Raw genomic sequence first — 24,627 nt, 5'->3', positions numbered from 1 at the left:
TAAGACTGCTGCTGTACTTTTAAGTTAAAAAGGTTTATATATTCAGTGAAATAATTCCCAGAATCTATGAATTTTGATTAAAAAATGATCTCATTTTGAAATTTGACTATTATCTTCATGAGGGCAAGGACCATGTCCACATACCCAGTACCTAGATTTAGTACTTGGCATGTAGTTGGTGCTCAGTATTCTTTGAATAAGTGAATAATAAAAAAGTCTTATTAGTATTTGCATAGCTTTGATATTAAAAATTTCTAGAAGTTATATTGAAATAGTTTGTAATAACCTCCCTTTGTTTTAAAGACTATTGAATCTAAACTCTTAGTGTCTCTTATTAACCAGCAGATCATACTTGAGTCAGATGTCATTTGAATTAATTTTAGAATGTACTTACAATAAAACTTCATTTTAACACTTGGTTCCCTTTAATATTTCCAACATCAAATGTAAAAATACCAAAGAGATAAGAAAAGTCCACTGTATGTGGAACAAGCTCTGTAAGCTAATGTGTTTTTAAGGATGTACGGGAACAGACGAGGGAATGTGCCTCCTATGGAGTATGGTGGTGATGTCACAGAACAGTCAAACATACGAATTTCATCTGCTGGAAATCAAAGGTATAGTATGTAATATAAATTCTGCCCTTCAGTCATTGTACTGTAAAACAGCAACTGCTAAAACTGGCTTGCTGGAAAACTAGAAAGGTATAGTATGTTAACAGCCTTCCTTATTAGTGAGAAAGGAATTAGGGAGAAAGGGGGAGGGGAGAATTGTGTTAAATGAAAATTTATGGAACTTTACAGCATTCTTTTGAAGTGCAAGTTTTGATTATAAAGTGTGCCAAGGTGTTCTGAGTCCCTATCATTATAAAGCATATATATTTGTTTGAACTAATGAAAGGAGAAATAAGTGTATAATTTAATGGACTAAAAATCAATTTAAAATATCTTGGAGTTATAGAGATGACGTAACTTGAAATAAATTGAAAATGTTCTTATAATATGAGCTTTCTTTTCAAAACTTTGTTTTTCAACATATTGAGTAGATAACTTTTATGCTTACTTTGTAAAATTAGTACTCATAGATAATTGTGTCATGTTGAAAAAAAGGAAATTATATGCATTTTATATTCATGTTCTCTTTCTGTAGTTTTTATCATTTTGGTGGCTTTATTGTGTTGTACGTAAGGATAAATGGTTCTGAATTTATAGTGCATAATGAAAATAATATTGTCATGTGTCAAGAAAGGTGTCTGTTTTCTTTGAAGAAAAGTAACACAAAAATGCTTGAGATAGAGAATTTGCTATTTGAGTCTAATTAATTAAATTTTCTTTGAGAGAGTTGTCATTTTTTTTTTCCTTGTTTCTTTCAAGGAAGGAGTTTTTTAGAGATGATCTTCTTTTCAAAGTGTGGGTATAGATATCCTTCTTTTTTAGGATTTATTTATGTGTACTTATATTCATTTTCCTTACTGGGGTAACTGTTCTTATGAAAAAGGGTTTCCTGAATTTTTGTTTTTGTTTCCTAAAAATTATTTGGGTTTTAATTCTTTTTGTTTTTTGTTTTTAGCGCTCGAGACAATGAACCATCCATACCTGCTAATCGAGAGATGTGTAGTCCTTTTGCGGGGATGCTCTTTGGTACGTACAAAAACCTCCAGTTGATTAGACTTTTGTGGAGTGTTTTATAAAAGGTCTTCGTGAGAACTCAGTGTTGTAATTAATACCACTCTTACTAATAATAGAAAACATTTCTCTAGTGCTTACTTTATGATAGGCACTATGCTAAACATTTAGCATATTATATAGCTATTATAATTATTTAGTGTATTATATAGCTCTGTGTATAATTTTAAAGCTAAATAACTTTTATTTAGTGATGAACTTTCTACTGATGATAAATAAATATTAATTTCAGTAAAATCTTTTAAATTCATATTTCACTTTGTCGTAGTGTTGGCTGTCTATTTCTTATATTCTATTTTATATGTGATAATTTCTTTCTTCATTCTTTTTCTTCTTTAGCTAGCACAAAACTGCCTTACATTTTAGTTCAGTTCCCCTGAACTAAACCTTTTTATCCTTTGATAAACATCCTTTCCCATGTTCTTTCCATGTAGTTTCTGAGAAAGTGTTTTGTTCAAATAATGATTATAATCCAGATTTTCTATTTATTTTGTCAGAAATGAAGGTCATCGCCTAAGATAAGCATGTTGATTTGCTATATTAACTTGTCACATTTAATTTCAGAAACAGTGTGAAGAGAGCATACTTCCTGTGTGTAACTTTAAGTAGAAAAGTGGTCTCTTCTTTGTGTAAAACTATTAGAAAAAATTGCCTGAAATTTTGTTTCACTGAAGTATATGAAGAAATTGGATAATAGTTTAGATTCATTCAACCTAAAAGCAGTCAGTAATTTAAATTTTGGCTTAGAGAAGTATAATTGCATGATATTCTCAGACTTTTGTTTCCTTGCAATGGCTATTATGAGAAAAATGGCGTAACACCTAGAGTTTTATTCTAGTGTAATGTCTTTAAGTGAGAATTGACCAATTTAGCCTATCAGTAAATCAGAGTAAGGGCTTGCTTCTTATGATGTATTTTGTTAAACATGGTAAAAATTGGAGAAATGGCTTTCTGTGTTGAGAACCTACTGACAAATAATTTTATCAATAAATGGATTACTCTACCCTGAAATTTTAAAGATGAATGGCATGAATTTATCATTAATGCAATCAGGAGTTATAGATTAATGTTTGATGATAGAGTCATGTTTGGAATAGGCTATTACACTCTTTTAATTCAGTGATTTATCTCGCGGTTGTATCTTTTTCCCCCAGCCCAAATTTGTGTGTCCCCTTAGGGAGCTTACTCTCTCCAGAGACAGCACATTCCACTTCACTTGGCTCTGATTGTTGCAGTATTCTCATTTCAATTGAGCTGAAATTTGTCTTCCTATAATTTTGCCCCAAGGACCTTGTTTGGAGCCTTTTGCTTTATTTAAAGAATTAAGACAGTTGACTGCTGAGAGCCAAAGTAATATACTATGGGGTTTCTAACAGAATCATGGGTCATTTAGAAGTATGTTTTAAAATTTCCAAATACTTGGGGATTTTCCTGCTTTTTGTCATTGACTGCTTGTTTAATTCCCTTATGGTCTGAGAAAATAATTTGTAAATTTCAATTATTCCAAATTTGAATTTTTTTTTTTTTTTTTTATAAATTTTATTTATTTATTTTACTTTATTAATTATTATTATTATTATTTTTTTGGTTGTGTTGGGTCTTCGTTTCTGTGCGAGGGCTTTCTCTAGTTGCGGCAAGCGGGGGCCACTCTTCATCGCGGTGCGCGGGCCTCTCACTGTCACGGCCTCTCTGGTTGCGGAGCACAGGCTCCAGACGCGCAGGCTCAGTAGTTGTGGCTCACGGGCCCAGTTGCTCTGTGGCATGTGGGATCTTCCCAGACCAGGGCTCGAACCCGTGTCCCCTGCATTGGCAGGCAGATTCTCAACCACTGCACCACCAGGGAAGCCCCAAATTTGAATTTTTTAAATAAAACTTTAAAAAGTGACTCAGAATATAGTCTTTCTTGGTGAATGTTTAATGTGTGCTTGAAAGAGTGCGCATTGTGTGGTTGTTGAGTGTAGTGGTTTATAAATGTCAGTTAAGCCGATTGGTTGATAGTGATGTTCACGTCTTGTACATCTTTAATGACTTTTAACTGTTCTTCTACCAGTTGTTTAGAGAGAAGTGTTAAATTCTCTGACTACCTTGTTCTTAGTGTGGGGCCTGGAGAGATTTTCTCAGTGTTCCTGCACCTTCCTCAGTTTTTAGCAAGACCTGCCAGCCCCTGACAGAAGAGGGTGTCTCTCTTTCCACACTTTTCCTTCCTCAGCAGTAGATTGCTGTAGCAAAGCTGGCCCTGTGCATTTGGTTCTCAGAAATGAGTAGGTGAGGTGTTCCTGCCTCTCCTCAGAGTGGTAGCCAAACTCTCCTTTATGCCTGTGGAGGATCTTCTTTTTTTTAATGAATTTATTTATTTATTTTTTGGCTGTGTTGGGTCTTTGTTGCTGCACGCAGGCTTTCTCTAGTTGCAGCGAGCGGGGGCTACTCTTTGTTGTGGTGTGCTGGTTTCTCATTGCAGTGGCTTCTCTTGTTGCGGAGCATGGGCTCTAGGCACTCAGGCTTCAGTAGTTGTGGCACGTGGGCTTCAGTAGTTGTGGCTCGCGGGCTCTAGAGCGCAGGCTCAGTAGTTGTGGCGCACGGGCTTAGTTGCTCTGCAGCATGTGGGATCTTCCCGGGCCAGGGCTCGAACCTGTGTCCCTTGCTTTGGCAGGCAGATTCTTAACCACTGCGCCACCAGGGAAGCCCTGTGGAGGATCTTATATGTGAGAATTTCCTGCTCTTCCCCTAACAGTAGCAGACCTTTGCTTTGTATGAGTGCAGAATGCTGGGTCCAAGGTTTTCTGCCCTTCAACCAATAGATTACTTTATATGAGAGAAGAGTCTGGAATGTGGGCGTTGGTTTTCTGTTGGTTTGTTTGTTTGTTTTGCCTCAGAATGGTGTCTTTTAGGTGTCTTGCGTTGCCCCATCTTCGGTCTCATAAGCATCTGGTAGGGGCAGCAAGTGAGTGCAGATTCCCCTTCTGCATTGTTATTCCAATCCACAGAAAGCCTTAAAGAATTCATTAGCGTTTCAGTTATTTTCTTTTTATCTACTTCTAAGGCAGCTGCCTATTTCTCTGTACTCTGGTAAAGGTAAAACACTTGGGTTGTCCCATCTTTCTATGGATTGGTTTTTATACCCTTTGGAATTCAGTTTACCTGGTTGCTTGTAACCTCAGCTCTCTGATGGGCTTTTTTAAAGTTTTGATTTTGTACATGATTGAGCTTTTTTCCATCGTGGGGTATGAGCAATGTTCTCTTGTGGCTTTCTAGTTTCTAAGCAGAAGTAGGACTCCCCATTTAGTTCTTTATAATAGTTTCCATTTCCTCCTCATTATATTACTATTTTCATTTAAATATTTGGGCATAGTTATGATAGCTGTTTTAACATCTTTGTTGTTACGTCATCTCTGTTGTTTTATGTGATTTTTCTTTCAATTGATTAACTTTTCTAATCACTGTTTTGGGTTTCTATTGCTGCATCACAGATTAGCACAAATTTAGTGACTCAAAACGTCACCCATCATCTGAATTTCTGTGGGTCATGAATTTTGTTGGGTCCTTTGCTCAGGATCTCGTAAGGCTACCATCAGGGTGTCAGCCAGGCTGTTTTTCACCTGGAGGCTTATGAGGGAAGAAGCCCATTCATAGTTTTTACTAAATTCATTTCCTTGTGGCTGTATAACTAAGGGCCCTGATTTCTTACTGGATCTGCTGGAGACTGCCCTCAGTTCCTGGAGGCCATCTGCTGTTTCTTGCCACATGGGCTTCCTCACCAAGGCTGCTGATTCTATCATGCCAGCAAGGAGAATCTCTAAACTCAGTGAGGGCTTTTATCTGATTATATCAGACCCACCCAAGATAATCTCCCTTTCGATTAATTCAAAATTGATTTGGGCCTTAATTACATACATCTGCAGATTCCTTTCACCTTTGCCATATTCATTGGCTAGATGCAAGTCATAGGTCCTGCCCACACTCGGGGAAGTTTTATACAGGGAGTCAGTGCCAGAAGGCAGGGAACATAGGATCTGTCTTAGAATTTTGCCTACCACAGTCATGTTTTTCTGTTACTTAAGGACTAGTCTTTCAGAGGCCTTATTTTAAATTTAAACTTAGCTGGGACTTCTAGAGTAGCCTTCGCTCTAGGAAGATTGTTCAGCCTTCCTGCTACAGAGTGACCTTTCTTGGACTCTTCCCTGAATACCCTTAGAGGATCACCGAGAACTCCAGTCTAGCTGGCTGGAGCTTAAATTTCTCTCCACTTTGTTTGAGGAGGTCTGAGAATTCAGTTTATGTGTCCTCCGTAATTTTTTGCCCAGCCTAATGGAATTTCACTCTGCATACACAGACTAGTACACAGTAAAGTCTGAAGGAACGCCTTTACAGATTTCTAAAGCCCTTTTTACGCTTCTTTTTGAATCTTTGCCCTAAACTTCTAGTCATTTTAGCTTTCCTGAATTTTGATCTTTATCTGCTCAATTTAACATAATTTCCCAGCTTTGTTTGGATTTTTCCCTCCCTGTACCCGTGGAGATTGCATGCAGGCAGAAACGGGTGCCTGAAGGGCTCACCTCATTTATTTAACTTCTCTCAGGTATTACAGTTGTGTGCTACCTGTTGTCCAGTGTCCAGTGTCTGAAAAACAGTTATTTCATATATTTTGCCTAATTTTATTATTATTTTTTTAATGGAGGGAGGCTAAGTTTTCTGTTTGTTAACTCCATCATGATCAGAAGCAGAATGGATATATCTACTTTGATTGTAAAACATTATTATTAACCTTAGTGTAATTTATGTTACCCTTTGGGAGCTTCACTGTTGCTAACATCTGTCCTTAATGGACAAACTCAGATGCTGTGTGTCCAACTGATGGTTGGGAGACTAACAATTAAGGTAGTAGAGAAATTTCTGGTTTGGTTGCATTTTTGATATCCCTGTGATTTGTGTAATGTTCCAGATTTTGCATATCTAGATTAAGAGGTTATTCTGTGTGATTAACATGCAATAATAATAATTTTTTGTGGATCCAAGATGCTTGCATGACTGGATTTTCATGTAAGTGATACCAGAACGAGAGGTTTATATATTTTTTTCTGTAGAATTGAGGTAACTATTGAAGTTTTTTGAGCAATGTGTCATCATGATTAGTGTTGTATTTTAAGATAGTTAGTCTTACATACGTGTGCTGGTTGTATTGGAGTAGGGAGGCGGGGAGGAGTTCCGGAGACTAGTTAAAAGGTTATTGCTGCAATTCAGGTAAAATATAGAGAGCTCCTATCCAAGGCTGAAGGCCACGAGAATAGAGAAGAGGGTCCTCACATGAAGTAAATAAGAAAGCATAAGCCATCAAAGTTACAGTGGGGTTTTGAGGCTCGATTATGTGGTCAGTAACAGAAAACAAAGAAGAGCAATTGCTTTTGAGATGTTCATTTTGAACACACTTGTTAAAGTTAAGGGGCTTGTGGGAGATGTTAGTGGAGATATTATCCTGATTTTTGGAAAGTGGGGATAGGAGTTAGAATATTCTCTTATTTAAGAAGGTTTTTGACTAACGTAGAAGTTTGGGAAGGATTAATGTGTCTTGGGTTTGACACATAGTAGTTATTCATAAATTATGAAACTAGTTGAATAGGTAATGATACATATGATTTACCTTCTATATTTGCTGCATATGTAGTAATTATACTCTTTGATATAATTAAAAATGGAGATAAAAAAATTGACTTTCCAGTTACATGTGTTGCTTAAGAGTTAAGACTGCATTTTTTTCTTACCACTTTCTAGGAGGTGAAGATCGAGAACTTATTCAGAGAAGGAAAGAGAAATATAGACAAGAACTGTTGGAACAAATGGCTGAACAACAGAAGAACAAGAGACGGTAATGAAAGGTTTGCATTTTAAAAAGATGTTTTGAATTTAAATGCGTTTGTTTAAAATGACATAGTGGTGACTATTACATGGTAAAATAAGGGGATATTTTTCCTAATACGATTCAGTATTTGTAAATCATTCTATTTCAGTCTCCACATTGTAAATCAGCCAGGGTAATAAAACAGATACCATGAGGGTGTTCATTTTCTTTATCATAGGTAACAAAGGAGACTATGTGTTCATCCTGTAACAGGCCTTGTACATACTTTCATTAGTTTCTTCAATTTTAGGGTAGCATTTAATGTTATCTACATGCCCACTGTATTATCCCATATATAGTAGCAAATATAAAAGTATTTTGTCTTTTAACAATGAAATGGTAAGCACACATATATGTGCTGTATAAAAATAATCATGATAGATCTACAGATATTTATATTGTATACAAGTCTCAGAGTTTGTAATCTTTCATGTAGAAATACCTGTGAAATATTAATTTCAGTTTAAAATTAGGGATAGATATCTTGGTTCTAAGAGAATTTGAGACCTGTCATCTTTTAGTTTTGTTTTTTTTTTCTCTCTATCTTAGAGGAAGCCAATATCTACTGTCTGATATTAGCCATCTTTAACATCATTTTCTTAAAAACTCTTATTGGAGAGTATCGTATTAATTTTTAATTTTTTTACCCTCCTTTTTGTGAACTGAAAATATACATGAACCTTAAAAAAAGTTTTTTATTTGTTTCACTAAGTAAAGATTTTGTTTTACTTCTCTACTTTATTCTGTGTGAATTCCTTAGACTTTGAAGTATCCCAGGCACTGGTTTAGAGATATTTATTCCAAGGCAGTTTACATGTGAATGTTAGTTTACTTTGCACCAAATTGGAAAATTTAGTTTTCAGAATTATTTAAGGCTTTATTGTCAGTTAAAGGAATTATTTGTTTTTGGAGATGTTATTGCATGGACTTTGTGTGTAAGGTTGTTTCAGTAATGATAGTGTTTATTATAACTTTTTAATATATAAAACTTTAATTTTGTTTAGAGAAAAAGATTTGGACCTCAGGGTTGCAGCTTCTGGAGCACAAGACCCTGAGAAATCGGTAAGGGTTCCTGCCGGCTTTTAATGTTTAATCTTTCAGTCAAATAAGCCTCAAATGTGGTGGCAGGTGGAGATAGAACATAATGGGGAAAATGTATGAGTAGACCAGTTTGAACAGTAATAAACTAAATTCAGTTCTCATAAAACATTAAGTCCTAACTCTTACTTGTTTACTTCTCTAAGATAATTTTTCCTTTTTCATGTGTGCGTTTTTAAAGTTTCTTGTAAATTAATCCTTTCCACTTTATTTATATATATATTTTTTTATTTTTATTTTTTTAATTTTTGGCTGTGTTGGGTCTTCGTTTCTGTGTGAGGGCTTTCTCCAGTTGCGGCAAGCGGGGGCCACTCTTCATCGCGGTGCGCGGGCCTCTCACTGTCGCGGCCTCTCTTGTTGCGGAGCACAGGCTCCAGACGCGCAGGCTCAGTAATTGTGGCTCACGGGCCTAGTTGCTCCGCGGCATGTGGGATCTTCCCAGACCAGGGCTCGAACCCGTCTCCCCTGCATTAGCAGGCAGATTCTCAACCACTGCGCCACCAAGGAAGCCCCTCCACTTTATTTACATGCACTATTCCATGCACTGTTTTAGTTTAATTTACAATGGATGTTAATAATTTTCTTCATTGTATCATGACCATTTTTCTTATATTAGAGGAATTTCCAAAGGAACTGAAATCTTTAATTCTAGGCTTTAAGCATTTTAGTAGTTTTTACTTAATGTAAATCTAGAGGTAATAACCTTATTTTTACTTTAATTCTTCAATTTTCATAATTGGAATGAATTACACACATCATTGCAGTTGAGTAAGGAGAAGGTAATAATTTATTACTCTTCTCAAAGGATACTTTTTTTTTAGTTGGATGTGTAGAATTTATGTACTAAGGCAAGTTTTTGTTTCATCTTTAATGATTAAGAAACTTTAATTTCATTAAAAATTTCATTAAAAAGTTCATTCTTAAAAAGAATACAGCAACTTAAAATTACTCAGCTGTAGGCAACTTTTGTCTTACTTTTTCTTATGCTAAGTATATATCCTGTGGATTATTCATTTAAAAAAGTTTAATAGTGCACCAGCATCACTCCCAGTGTGCTTTTTGACTGCTCATAGAGTAAAACTTTTAGATTAATCTGAGAAATCATTCCTGAGAAATTAAACATGCTGGGAAAAAAGGATGAATTCCAAAACTGAATATATTTTCCTCTCTCAATAAATACCTTTGAAATAGTTTTGACAATCAAAAACTTCCTTTTAAAATCTTGAACTTTTTAATGTAATATGGTGACATATTAAACTTTGCATTTAGTTACCTTAGTGTTTGATGGACCTTCTTATTTATATTTAAATGAAACAACCTTTGGAGTGTCAAGTTGCTTTATGAGAATAAATAAATAAAAATATTAGATATAATAGTTAGACCATTACTTTTGGGTTTACTTTTGATGTGCACATCTTAGAAAAGGACATGTAAATGACGTTCTGGAGCGAGGGTAAGCAAACTGTAGCCTGTGGCCAAATCCACTTGCTGCCTATTTTTGTAAAGTTTTATTGCAGCACACCCTCGTTCATTTGCTTACATATTGTTTTTGTCTACTTTAGTAGTTGTGAAGAGACCACATGGCCTGCAAAGACTGATATATTTACTAGCTGGCTCTTTACAGAAAACCTGTGCTCACACTGATCTAGAGAATACTTTGATGTTAGAATACTTTGATGGCAATTGGTAGTAAAGCAGCATAGTGTTGTAGTATAATAGAGTTTTATATTTAGAATTAATATCTGGCTCTAGTCTTTGCTTGATTATTTATGAATGGTGAGACCTTAGGTGATTTATGTACTTTCATGGAGTCTCAATTACCTCTTTTATAAAATAAGAATTGGATCTTCAAAATCTCTTATAGCTGTAAAATTCTGTTATTCTATGTCTTACTTAAGTGCCTGCTGGCAGTCTGGGATAGAGGGTCTTTTGAGATCCCTTCCACCTTTAAATTTATGATTACATGTAACAAACAGATTTTTTTCTTTATTTTAGCCTGATAGACTAAAGCAGTTTAGTGTGACACCAAGACACTTCGAAGAGACGACACCACCTGAAAGACCCAGAGTAGCTTTCCAGACACCTCTCCCTCCTTTGTCTGCCCCATCTGTCCCACCCATCCCATCAGTTTACTCCATCCCATCTCAAAATGAAGATTTGCACAATGGACTCAGCAGCACCCTTGGTGAAATGGTGCCTCCCAGGTGCTTGTTTAAAATGTTTTGTGTTTGGGAATTAGGTAAGGTATCATTATATTGTATATTCAGAAGGATTTGCTGAAGCAGGTAATGTTATCCTTCAGAGATTTTTGTGCAGTTAAAGCCTTTTGTCAAATAATTTCTATTGAAATTTGTTTTCATTGTTGATCTTTTCTCTGTTATTATAAAAACAAGGGAAATCCTTATAACATTCTTTTGCTGTTTAAAGATGCTTCAGTATTTTTAAAATGCATAACTAAGTATATTTATTATTTAGTTTTAGGTCGTATTTTGGAATATCTGTTTAACATATAAAACCTAGCCATTTTCAATTTTGTAATTTCCACTTGGCAAACATTGAATACTTTCTTCAGTTAATGCAGAAAAAGTTTCTAATGTGACTGTTTTATATATATTACTTTATTTTAGTTTCTGTTTCCTTCAACTCTTTCTCTGTGATTACTTACAGGCTATGCAACTCAAATACCTGAAATAAAGTGTTGAGATTATAAAACCTGTATTTAGGTATTAGGGTAAAGATTTGATTTCCGTAGGTAAAAAGCATTGTGCTATACTGGACTAAACATAAAGAAAATCCTGTTAACATTGATATTTTCTGGTCAATACTTTCTTCTCTTAGTAGGATTTTCTCTTATTTTTGCGTACTATTAATGTATTAATTGTAGGATTGCATTTAATCAGGTGTTTTTCCTTTTTAACATTGATATTGTAGGATTGCATTTAATCAGGTGCTTTTCCTTTTTAACATTGATATTTTCTGGGCTGTACGTTCCTTTAGGACTTGGTATTATCTTTTATTTACTGCTAACAAATTGTAGGACCATGTTTACTGTATTTATCAGGTGTTTTGTTTGTTTCATCTAATGGCTTCCTGACTCAAAGGGACTAGGTGGGATTGGAATTACAAAGCATGGTATGATGATTTTAGCATTGATTTAGGGATTAAAATGGTTGGCTTCACTGCCTGGATTTTGGGCAGACCACACTTGTATTGAACTTCAGTTTTCTCATTTGTAAAAAGTAGAATAGTAACAGATATTTATATATGTGTGTGTATATATATATGTTTTTTAATCTACAGTTATAGGGATGTTGTGAGGATTAAATTTTGTATTAATCTCTATAAAAATTTAAGATTTAATGATATTGACAGTTCCCTTTTATAGTAATTTTTCAACTGCTTTGTTTATCTATGGAGTGAGGATAGTAAGGTTAGACACGTTGAATGATTAGTAAATATGAAAAATATTCATGACTGAAGAGAACTTTAATGCCTTCTCAGCTCTTCACAATTATTTTGAAGTATACAAGGGAGAACCTAATATATACACTCAAAAGTGAAAACACTCTAGGATGCCTCCTTTTTCTTTCTGTTCATCTAAAGGAATTTGCCTTTTACATTTTAACTAATGGAAAATATTGCCTTGGTGGAAATACAGAGATACTTCCTAATCATTAATGAAGTGCTGATGTAGAGGTTTTTAGAAGTTTTAACTTTATGAAATGCTGAAAATTAACTCAGAAATTTACTGTTGATATTTAAGTAGTTTCTTTTTCACATTATAGTTTAATTCCTTTGAAAGAGCAATACGTTTTTAGAGTTAAAAAAATACATCTTTCTCCCAGTCAAATGGAACCATTTATAATCTCATTTTGTACCTCTTTGCCTTTTCTTGATGTTGTATCTTTCTTCTCTGTGACTAACTCACTCTAGTAGTGTTGCTGAAGCATTGCCTTTCCTAGAAAGCCTTCCTTATACTTTCCTCCTCTTCCCTATGTGATTTAAATGTTCCTGCTCCATGTTCCTGTAGCATCCTGTGTCTACTTGTATTGTTTCATTTACTGTACTCTGCTGTAATGGCTGTTTATTTTTGTATTATTCCTGAGGGACAGAGACCATGTTTGGTCAATACTGGCAGATAGTGGCGAATTAGATGTTAATTGATTGAATAAGTGTTGTACCTTAAATTCTGAAATTTTATATTTTTTGCTTTTTGAGTTATAATTTTTGATAAGAGATTGAAGCAAGATGGTGGCTTTTCCTAAAGCAGCAATTAGATTTTCAGTAAGATTTTTGTAAGAAAATAATATCTTGATTTAAAAAAAATTTGCAGTGGAATATGAGAAGAATTTCCCAATTGTCTTTTGATACAGCATTGCAGCTCTGCCTCCACCTCCCCTACTACCACCGTTGGCTACCAACTATCGAACTCCTTACGATGATGCGTACTATTTTTATGGGGCCAGGAATACGTTGGATCCTAGTCTTGCTTACTGTAAGTTATCTGTGGAGTAAACATTATTTTCCAGTGGTTCAATCAGGAAAATTGGTTTTTGTGCAAGCAAAAATATATAAATGAGAAAAAGCACAGCTTTACTTAATTCCAATAGTATATATATATTGATTTAATAAATGCTGTATTTTAAAACTCAGTTATAATTCATAGTTATTTACTTTTTATCTAGATTTAAGAAATATTTTTGTTTTCTTGCCTTAGTCTCTGCTAACTCCTAACTCAGAAGGAAATGTGGATTTTTTTCCTTAGGAAACATTTTCAGTATGTGACTTTTCCTTTAGGGATAAAGTGTTATTAAGTGGGTACTCTGAAACAAATGTGTTGGTTTTCTTTTAAGATGGTTCAGGAATGATGGGAGTACAGCCTGCAGCTTATGTTACAGCTCCTGTCACCCACCAGCCAGCACAGCCTATTGTGTAAGTAGTTAAAATAATAATTTGTTTCAAGATTAATTTGTCTTCCATAGAACCTGTGTTATTCAATGCGTTCTTTTATTCTTCAGAACAGATATAAGTTATTTTAATTTCCAATTATTACATAACCAGTATGTTCAAAGCATTGCTTTTAAGTCAGTGTTTCATAGAAAGCACATTTAAAAAATTAAGAATAACCTCACTTTCTTTCATTAGAAGAGTCATGTGTGTATAGTTATAGTTTTACATTTAAGTTCATGATCCATTTTGAATTATCTTTTGTATAAGGTGTTAGATTTCGATTGAAGGTCTTTTTTTTTTTTTTTTTTTCTTCTGCTTTATGAGTGTCCAGTGGCTCCCAGCACCATTTGTTGACACGATTATTTTTCCTGGGGATTGCTTTTGCACCTTTGTCAAAAACGGGCATATTTGTGTGGGTCTCTTTTTGGGATTCTCTATTCTATTCCATTGTTCTATGTGTCTATCCTTATGTTAGTATCACTTGATAATTGTAGCTCTGTGGAAGTTTGGAAATCGAGAAGTATGAGTTCTTCAAATTTGTTTTTCTTTTCCAAGATTGTTTTGGTTATACCAGGTCCTTTGTATTTCAATGTGAATTTTAGGATCAGCTGCTCAGTTTCTGCCAAAAGGCAGTTGAGATTTTGATGGAGATTATATAGAATCTGTAGATTGGTTTAATATTACCATCTTAATTTTTTTTCAATTTTTTGTAATGGTAACATACACATAACATAAAATTTATCATTTTTAAGCATTTTTAGTGTATAATTCAGTGATGTTAAGTACATTCATATTGTTGTGTAACCATCACCACCATCAATTTCCAGAACTCTTTTCATCTTGCAAAACTGAAACTCTATACCTATTCACTATTCCCTCTCCCCTATGCCCCTGGCACCCATATTCTACTCTCTGTTTCTATGATTTTGACTACTTTAGGTACCTCATAAAAGTGAAATCATACAATATTTATCTTTTGTGTCTGGCTTTTTTAACTTACCATAATGTTCTTGAGGTTCATCCATGTTGTGACCTAAGTCAAAATTTCCTTCCTTCCTTTTTTTTTTTCCCCACACAGCTTGCAGGATCTTACTTCCCAGAATTTCCTTTATAAGGCTGAATAATATTTGATTGTATGTATATACCATATTTTGATTATCCATTCATCCACCAATGAATACTTGGGCTGCTTCCACATTTTAGGTATTGTGAATGGGCAACTGTGAATATGGGTATACAACTATCTCTTTGAGACTCTGCTTTCAGTTCTTTTAGGTATATACTCAGAAGTGGAATTGCTGGATCATATGGTAATTCTATTTTTAATTTTTTGAAGAACCACTATACTGTTTTCCACAGCAGCTGTACCATTTTATATTCCCACCAACTGTGCACAAGGGTTCCAGCTTCTCCACATTCTCACCAACACTTAGTAGTCTCTGTTTTTTTGCTAGTAGCCATCCTAAGGCAGGTTAGGTGGATCTCATTGTGGTCTTGATTTGCATTTCTCTATGATTACTGATGTTGAGCATCTTTTCATCTGCTTTTTGGCCATTTGTCTATCTTTGGAGAATGTCTTTTAAATCCTCTCATTTTTGAATTGGTTACTTTATTTTTTTGTTGTTATGTTTTAAGAGTTCTCTATATACTCTGGATATTAATCCCTTATCAGATATATGATTTGCAAATATTTTCTTCCATTCTGTGTATTATCTTTTTACGCCATTGACACTATAGCAGTACTATAGATGCACACACATTTTAAATTTTCATGAAGTGCAGTTTGTCTATTTTTTCTTTTGTTGCCTTGCCTGTGTTTAGTGTCATATCTAAGAAATCACTGCCAAATCCAACGTTGTGAAGCTTTTGCCCTGTGTTTTCTTCTAAGAGTTTTATAGTTATCAGGTTTTACATTGAGGATTGTGATTTTGAGTTACCTTTTGTGTACAGTGTTAAATAAGGGTCCAACTTCATTCTTTGCATGTGGATATCATTTTCCCAGCACCACCATTTGTTGAAAAGACTGTCCTTTCCCCATTGTATGGTCTTGGCACCCTTGTCAAAAATCATTTGACTTTATATGTGTGAATTTATTTCTGGGTTTTCTGTTCTATGCAGTTGGTCTATGTGTCTGTCTATATGCCAGTGCCATGCTGTTTTGATTACTGCAGCTCTGTAGTAAGTTTTTTTTTTTTTTTTTTTTTTGTAGTAAGTTTTGAAATCAAGAAGTGGGAGTCCTTTAGCTTGTTCTTTTTCAAAATTGTTTTAGCTATTTGAGGTCCCTTGAGATTCCATATAAATATGGGGAAGCGTTTTTCTATTTCTGCAAAAAAGGTCACTGGGATTTTAATAGGGCTTGCATTGAATCTCTAGATCACTTTGGGTAGTTTTGACATTTTAACAGTATTAAGTTTTCCATTCCATGAACAGGAGATGTGTTTCCATTTGTTTATGTCTTTAATTTCTTTCAGCAATGTTTTGTAATTTTCACTGTACAAGTCATTCACCGCTTTGGTTAAGTTAAATCCTGAGTAGTCTGGGTTTTTTTGATGCTATTATAAATAGAATTGTTTTTGTAATTTCCTTTTCAGATTGTTTATTGTTTGTGTATAGACATTGAACTGATTTTTTTGTGTTGACTTTGTATTCTGGTACTTTGCTGAATTCATTTTGCTAACAGTTTTGTGTGTGTGTGTGTGTGTGTGTGTGTGTGGAATTGTTAGGGTTTTCTGCATATAATATCATACCATCTGCAAACAGAGATAATTTTACCTCTTCCTTTCCAATTCGGCTGCTTTTTTTAAAATATAAATTTATTTTATTTATTTATTTTTGGCTGTATTGGGTCTTCATTGCCGCACGTGGGCTTCCTCTAGTTGCAGTGAGCGGGGTCTACTCTTCATTGCGGTGTGCGGGCTTCTCATTGTGGTCGCTTCTCTTGTTGCGGAGCACAGGCTCTAGGCACGTGGACTTCAGTAGTTGTGGCTCTTGGGCTCTAGAGCGCAGGCTCAGTAGCTGTGGTGCACGGGCTTAGCTGCTCCACAGCATGTGGGATCTTCCCGGACCAGGGCTTGAACCAGTGTCCCCTGCATTGGCAGGCGGATTCTTAATCGCTGCGCCACTAGGGAAGCCCAATTTGGTTGATTTAAAAATTTTTTTCTTGCCTAATAGTTCCAGTACTACGTTGAATAGAAAGGGTGAAAGCAGGCACCTTTGCCTTGTTCCTGATCTTAGAGGAAAAGCTTTTAGTCTTTCACCATTGAGTCTGATGTTCACTTTGGATTTTTCATATGTGGTATTTATTATGTTGAGGTGGTTTCCTTCTAATTCTAGTTTGTTGAGTGTGTTTATCATGAAAGGTTGTTGTTAAATTCTGTTAAATGCTTTTTCTTTATCAATTGAGATGGTCGTTTGTTTTTTTTTCCCCTGTCATTCTGTTAATATTGTCTATTATACTGACCAATTTTTATATGTTGAACCATCATTATATCCCAGGAGTAAATCCCATTTGGCCATGGTATTTAATCCTTTTAATATGCTGATATGTTTGGCTTGCTAGTATTTTGTTGGGGATTTTTTCATCTGTGGTCATAAGGGATATTGGTCTATAGTTTTCTTTTCTTGTAATGTTTTTGTCTTGTTTTGAAATCAGGGATATGCTGGCCTCCTAGAATGAGTTAGGATGTGTTTCCTCCTCTTCACGTTTTTGGAAAAATACGAGAAGGACTAGTGTTCTTCCTTAAATGTTTGGTAGAATTCATCATTGAAGCCATTAGGTCCAGGTCTTTACTCTCTCAGGAGATTTTTGACTAGGGATTCAATCTCCTTATTAGTTATAGGTTTATTCAGATTTTCTATTTCTTTGTGATTTAGTCTTACATCTTAACTATATTAAATCTCCAGTCCATGAACATGGATGTCTTAATTTATTTGGGGTTTAAAAATTTCTTTCAACAGTATTTTGTGGTTTTTAGACTGTTTAACTCTTGTTTAATTTATTCTAAAGTATTTAATACTTTTTGATGGTGTTGTTAATTTCATTTTTATATTATTCATTGCTAGTTTATAGAAATACAATAGAAATTTGTATATTGATCTTGTATCCTGCAGTTTTGCTGAACTCTTTTTATCATTACTAACCGTTTTTAGTGCATTTCTTTGCATTTTTCTGTATATATGATTTTTTAAAAATTTATTTATTTATTTATTTATTTTTGGCTGTGTTGGGTTTTCATTGCTACGCGTGGGCTTTCTCTAGTTGTGGTGAGCAGGGGCTACTCTTTGTTGCAGTGCATGGGTTTCTCATTGCGGTGTCTTCTCTTGTTGTGGAACACGGGCTCCAGGCTCACAAGCTTCAGTAGTTGTGGGTCGCGGGCTTTAGAGCACAGGCTCAGTAGTTGTGGCACCTGGGCTTAGTTGCTCCACGGCATGTGGGATCTTCCCAGACCAGGGCTCGAATTCGTGTGCCCTGCACTGGCAGGCGGATTCTTAACCACTGCGCCACCAGGGAAGTCCTCTGTATGTATGATTATGACATCAGTTAATAGAGGTTACTTCTTCCTTTCTAATCTAATGCTTTTTATTTCTTTTTCTTGCTTAATTGCCCTGACTAGAGCTGCCAGTACAATGTTGAATAGATATTATGAGAGTGGGCATTTTTATCTTATTCTGACCTTAGGTGGAAGTCATTCAGTCTTTAACCATTAAGTATGATGTTAGTTGCAGGTTTTTCATAATTGCTTTTATTAGCTTGAGGAAGTTCCTTTGTATTCTTTGTTGATTATTTTTATCAAGAAGGGGTATTTAGCGTATTCTTTCGACATATTACTAACTTGGAAGTTGAATTTTGTGAAATGCTTTTTCTGCATCTATTGAGATGATCCTGTGGTTTTTGTTCTTTATTCTGTTAATGTGGTGTAGTATATTTATTGGTTTCAGATATATTAAATCAACCTTGCATTCCTGTGATAAATCTCACATGGTCATGGAGTATAATCCTTTACATATCTTGCTAGATTTTTCACTTTACTAATTTTTTGTTGAGGATTTTTATCTCTATATTCATGAGTGTTACTGGTCTTTGGTTTTTGTTTTCTTTTTATGTCTGTTTGATTTTGGTATCAGGATGACACTAGCGTAATAGAATTAGTTGGATGCGTTCTTCCATTTTCTATTGCTTTGGATAGTGTGTGAAGGATTGTTGCTAATTCTTTTTTCAGTGTGGTAGAATTCACCAGGAAGCCAGTTGATCCTCATCTTTTCTTTATGGGTAATTTTTTGGTTACTAATTTAATCTTTTTCCTTGTCATTGGTTAATTCATATTTAAAATATTGTTCTTGCGTCAGTTTTGGCAGTTTGTGTCTTTCTAGAATTTGCCCATTTCATCAAGATAATCTAATGTGTTGGCATACAGTTCTTCATAGTATTCCCTTACAATCTTTTTCATTTTAATAAGGTCAGTAGTGATGCTTCTTTTATTTTTTTATTTAAATAATTTTAGTCTTCTTATTTTCATTCTGGCTAAACATTTGTCAATCTTGTTGATCTTGTCAAAGAATCAGCTATTGGTTTAGTTGATTTTCTCTGTTGTGCTTCTGGTCTCCATTTCATTTATTTCTCCTCTAATCTTTTTATTTCCTTCTTTCTGTTTACTTTAGGTTCAGTTTGCTCTTATATTTTCTAGTTTTTGAAGGTGGAAGTTTAGGTTATTAATATAGTGTCTTCTTTTTTAATATATACACAGTACAACTATAAATTTTCCTCTTATTACTGTTTTAGCTTCATTCCTTAAATTTTATACATTGTGTTTTCATTTTTATTCATCTCAAAGTATTTTTCAGTTTCTCATTTGATTTGTTCATTGATCCATTGGTTAGTTTGGAGTATGTTGTTTAATTTCCACACAATTGTGAATTTCCCAAATTTCCTTTTGTTACTCATTTTTAATATAATTCCATTGTGGTTAGAGAACATATTTTGTATTATTTCAATCCTTTTAAATTTATTGAGGCTTATTTCATGACCTAACCTGTGGTCTGTGCTGGAGAATGTTTCATATGCGCTTGAGAAGAATGTGTGTTATCCTGTTTTGGGGTGGATAGTTCTATCAATGTGACTTAGATCTAGTTGGTTTATAGTGTTTTTTATTTTCTGTTTCCTTGTTGAGCTTCTGTGCAGTTGTTCTATTATTAGAAGTAGTGTATTGAAGTCTCCAGTTATTATTTTTGATTTATTTATTTCTGTCTTCAGTTCTGTCAGTTTTTGTTTCCTGTGTTTTGAGTCTGTAGTTATGTACATATATGGTTATAATTGTTATGTCTTACTGATCAGTTGACCCCTTTATCGGTATAAAAGATCCTTTCTTTGTCTCTAGTAACAATTTTTGACTTAAAATATATTTTGTCTGTTAACAGTACTGCTACTCTTGTTCTTTTTAGTTGCTGTTTGCATGATATATAATTTTCTGTGTTTTAACCTCAGTGTATTCTTTGAATCTAAAGTGTGTCTCTATGTAGACAGCATACATTTGCATCCTACCTCCCACCCCCTTCAATTCTGCTAGCTTTTGCCTGTATTTACATTTAATGTAATTCCTGTTAAGGTAGCATCTCTGTCAGCCATTTTGCTATATATGTATCTTTTAAAAATATATTTTATGTCTTTTTTGTTTCTCTGGTCCTCCATTAATTCCTTTTCTTTGATGTTAAATATAGCATTCCATTTTACTTCTCTTGCTTCTTTTAGTGTAATTTTTGTGTTATGTTCTTTGTGGTTTCCTTGCAGATTGAAATTAATATTTTAATTTAAAAGAACTGAGTTCAGATTAACACCAATTTAATTTCAATAGTATACAAAAAATTTTCTTTAATATAATGCCATTCCTTTCCTTCTTTTTTTTTTTTTTTTTTAAATTGGCTCATTCTACTCCATTCCAAGCCTTATTTTTTTTTTTTTTTTCACATCTTTATTGGAGTATAATTGCTTTACAATGGTGTGTTAGTTTCTGCTTTATAATGAAGTGAATCAGCTATACATATACATATATCCCCATATCCCCTCCCTCTTGCATCTCCCTCCCACCCTCCCTCCCTTTCCTTCTTCTTGATGCCATTGTTGTCAAAGTGTATCTTTATACACTTAAGCTCTTCAACACAATTTTATAACCCTTCCTTCCTTCCTTTATGCAGTTGTCTTTTAAATCAGATAGAGAAGAATACAGTTACAAATAAAAACATATTCGTAATATCTTTTTTTAAAAATGTATTTTTAAAAATTTATTTATTTATTATTTATTTTTGGCTGCATTGGATCTTCGTTGCTGTGTGCGGACTTTCTCTAGTTGCGGCGAGGGAGGGCTACTCTTCATTGTGGTGCACGAGCGTCTCATTGCAGTGGCTTCTCTTGTTGCGGAACACAGGCTCTAAGCACGCAGGCTTCAGTAGTTGTGGCACATGGGCTCAGTAGTTGTGGCTCGTGGGCTCTAGAGCACGGGCTCAGTAGTTGTGGCACATGGGCTTAGTTGCTCCGCGGCATGTGGTATCTTCCTGGACCAGGGCTCGAACCCATGTCCCCTGTATTGGTAGGCAGATTCTCAACCACTGCACCACCAGGGAAGTCCCATATTTGTATTATCTTTCATCTTTACCTATGTGGTTATTGTTACTGGTGTTCTTTATTTCTTTGTGTTTACTCCAGTTACTGTCGAGTGTTCTTTATTTCAATCTGAAGTGCTCCATTCAGTATTTCGTATAAGACAGGTCTGTTAGTGATGACTTCTCTGAGTTTTATTTAATAATGTTCTAATTTCACTTTTATTTTTGAGGCATAGTTTTCCTGGATATAAAATTCTTGGTTGACTTTTTTTTTTCTATTAGCACTTTGAATAAGTCATTTCATTGCCTGCTGGCCTTCATGGTTTCTGATGAGCTGTTAATCTTATTGAAGATCCCTTGTATGTGATGAGTTATTTTCTTGCTGCTTTTGAGATTCTTTCTTTGTCTTTGGGTACGTTGACTATGATGTGTATAGATGTGGATCTCTGAGTTTTTTTGCTTTGAGTTTGATGAGCTTCATATGCATAATTTCTAAGAAGTACGAGCCCTGGATCACCAGGGAAAAATGAGAAAAAGGAAGGGTGGGAGGAGCCTTCAGTTGCTAGGGAATCATTGCTCCTACTTTACCCAAGACTTAGAACCTCTTACCTTTGACACAATTCCCATCCCATGCCTCCGTAAACAGGGCAAGGTTTTAGGGATTTTATTAGTCGTATACCATCAATACCATCAATAAAATCTATGACTCTGAAAAAAAGGGAAAAGTGTGTATAAGTTTACGTATTTTTTCCATTTCTTTATTTTTAGTTTTGAATGCTGGTTATCTTTGCTCTTTGTTTTATGTGCTTTCTTTGTGTACTCTTTCAGAAATATATTTCTTGAAATGTGGAAGCAATATCACTCTTTAAGCAAAAATGATTGGAAAATTGATGAGAGACAGAATTATAGGAGGATGATACAAATTTGTTTAATGGAGGAGGGTAAAAAGTACAGAGATTATTAATGAAGCTACCAGTGTCTGAGTAACAAAAAGGGAAATTCCCAAAGCAGTTGGTAAAATAGAAAGTGAAGATTAGGGACTTTCAATACTTTTCCATGGAAAATGTGAAGTTCATATTCAGAAATCACAAAATTTACAAGGATATAAACCATAAGTGGGAATAGGCTTGCAATAAAAGAATGACAGAGACCTCACATTAGGAATTGTTAGGCAAAATATAAAATGGTCATATTGATCATGTTTGTACCAGGGCATAAGAAACTATGAAGAATGACCAACAGATTTGAAATAGAATTAACTAGATATTTTAGTAAAAATTTTAAATAATTGAGAGTAGTAACTCAATGGATGGGCCTTAATAGCAGATTTGAAATAGAATTAACTAGATATTTTAGTAAAAATTTTAAATAATTGAGAGTAGTAACTCAATGGATGGGCCTTAATAGCAGATTTGACATACCCAAAGTGAGAATTAATAAGTTGGAACAGTGGTTTTCAAATGTGGTCCCCAGAGTAGCAGCATTATGGGAACATGTTGGAAATGCAAACTCTCAAGCCCCATCCTACCTATGAATCAGAAACTCTATGCTGGGGCCCAACAACTTGTGTTCAATAAGCTTTCCTGGTGATTCTAATGTACACTGAAGTTTGAGAACCTCTGAACTAGTAGAGCTGAAGAAATTCAGCCAGAACAGGGAGAAAAAGACATGGAAAATATGAAAAAGGGAGTAAAAATTATGGCACTATAAAGGTTTAAGTGTAACTAATTGGAATTCTAGAAAAAGAGAGAGAATGAGATGGAAGAAGTATTTGAAGAGATGATATCTTAAAATTTTCTACAATTGATTAAAGGTCCTAATCCATAGATTCTAGAAGCCTAATACCTCTCAAACAGGAGAAATAAAAGAATTCCATACCAAGACAGTCACAGTAAAACTTTAGAACATAAATGAAATACAGAGGAACTTAAAATCAGCCAGAAAGAAAAGACATTACTTTCAAATGAACTCTAGGAAGGAATTCAGAAGATAACTATAGATACCGTCAATTTGTTGAGATGATTTTATACTCAGCAAAGTTATTTTTCATGAATGAGATTGAAATAAAAATATTTTAAGAGAAACAGCTGAATTTGCCACTAGCAGACCCTTAGTAAGTACAATTCTAAATGCAGAAGGAAGGTCACATAGGGGAGGTCTGCGTTACATGAAACAGTAGAAAGAAAAAAATGTGGTAAATACGTGGATGGAATTAAATAAATATTATATATGGTAAAATTATAATGGGTTTAAAAGTAAGTAAAATTAAGAGTAATTAATAGGAATAGCATGTAATTTGGATGGGGTTAGATGGAGTTAATGTGTTTAAAAATCTTTGTATCATTTGTGAACATGGTAAAGATTTTGAATAGCTTTAGTCTTTGATAAGTTATGTATGGGTGTTACATTTCTAGGATAACCGCTAAAAATATATGGACAAAAGGTGCAACTTACTAATGTGCTAGAGGAAAAAAAAATCCAAAAGGAGGCAAAAAAAAGAGAGAACAAAAAAACATTGAAAGGTTTAAGGAGCCTATTTAATCTGATTGTAAGTCCAAATTAAATGGCAAAATTAAATTTGATGTTAGTAAATGGTAAAGTATCTAGGTCAGAGGGAAAGCTTGTCATACTAGTTGCAAAAGCAAAATCCAGGTACATGTTACTTATAAGATATACTTGAGCAAGTGGTATAGAAAAGTTGAAAGTTAAAGGGTACAGATATACTAGGAGAATATGAATTATACTAAAATTTGTTTAGCTATAGTAACATTAGATGAAATGGATTTTTCAGTCATAAAGGTTTGTTTGAGACAAAGAGGATCCATTTATAAAGAATAGAGGTTCATTTTAGCAGGATAATGTGACAGAAATTTTTATGCACCTGAAAACATCATCTCAAAATTCATAAAGCAAAAATTTAAAGAACTGCAGGTAAAAGTTGACAAATATAGAATCCTAATGTGAGACTTCATTACTTCTTTTTATAAGTGTTAGATAAAGCAGAAAATAATAAAGTTAGAGAATAATTTACTTAACATAATTAACAAGCTTATTTTAGTGGAAATGTATAGAAATCCACCTCAAACTTGAGAATGTCTATTTTTACTAATCTCACAAGAGTATTTATAAAACTTACCACATCCTAGTCCTTAAAGGAAGTCTCAGTAAATTTTGGTAGACTCATATCCTATGGACCATTTAAAGTAGAAATCAATTTTTAAAATTAACAAACCCTCGATATATTGGAAATTAGAAAACAGGGAACAAATTAGAAAATATGTAAAAAGGGTGAAAATTAAAATAATTATCAGGCATCTAAAAAGTGAGAGAATAGCAAAGTAAACCCAAAGAAGCAAGGAAAGAAATAATAAAGAAGAGAAATAAATGAAATAGAAATATATAATACTG

General features: G+C 34.2%; 1 protein-coding gene across 4 annotated transcripts in view; it reads left to right on the top strand.

Annotated features, from left to right (window-relative positions):
• Positions 1-24,627, top strand: part of CSPP1 (centrosome and spindle pole associated protein 1) — a 121,089-nt gene that overhangs the window by 38,290 nt on the left and 58,172 nt on the right. For all 4 annotated transcript variants that reach the window (XM_036830410.1, XM_036830414.1, XM_036830411.1 and 1 more), the window contains 7 exons: positions 519-617; positions 1,570-1,640; positions 7,452-7,545; positions 8,583-8,640; positions 10,672-10,880; positions 13,050-13,171; positions 13,530-13,608. In XM_036830410.1, coding sequence (XP_036686305.1) covers positions 519-617; positions 1,570-1,640; positions 7,452-7,545; positions 8,583-8,640; positions 10,672-10,880; positions 13,050-13,171; positions 13,530-13,608 — 732 coding nt within the window. The remainder of the gene's footprint in view (positions 1-518; positions 618-1,569; positions 1,641-7,451; positions 7,546-8,582; positions 8,641-10,671; positions 10,881-13,049; positions 13,172-13,529; positions 13,609-24,627) is intronic.

The sequence above is a fragment of the Balaenoptera musculus genome, chromosome 17, assembly GCF_009873245.2.
Source record: "Balaenoptera musculus isolate JJ_BM4_2016_0621 chromosome 17, mBalMus1.pri.v3, whole genome shotgun sequence".
Taxonomy (NCBI): domain Eukaryota; kingdom Metazoa; phylum Chordata; class Mammalia; order Artiodactyla; family Balaenopteridae; genus Balaenoptera; species Balaenoptera musculus.
This window is presented reverse-complemented; position numbering and strand designations above follow the sequence as displayed.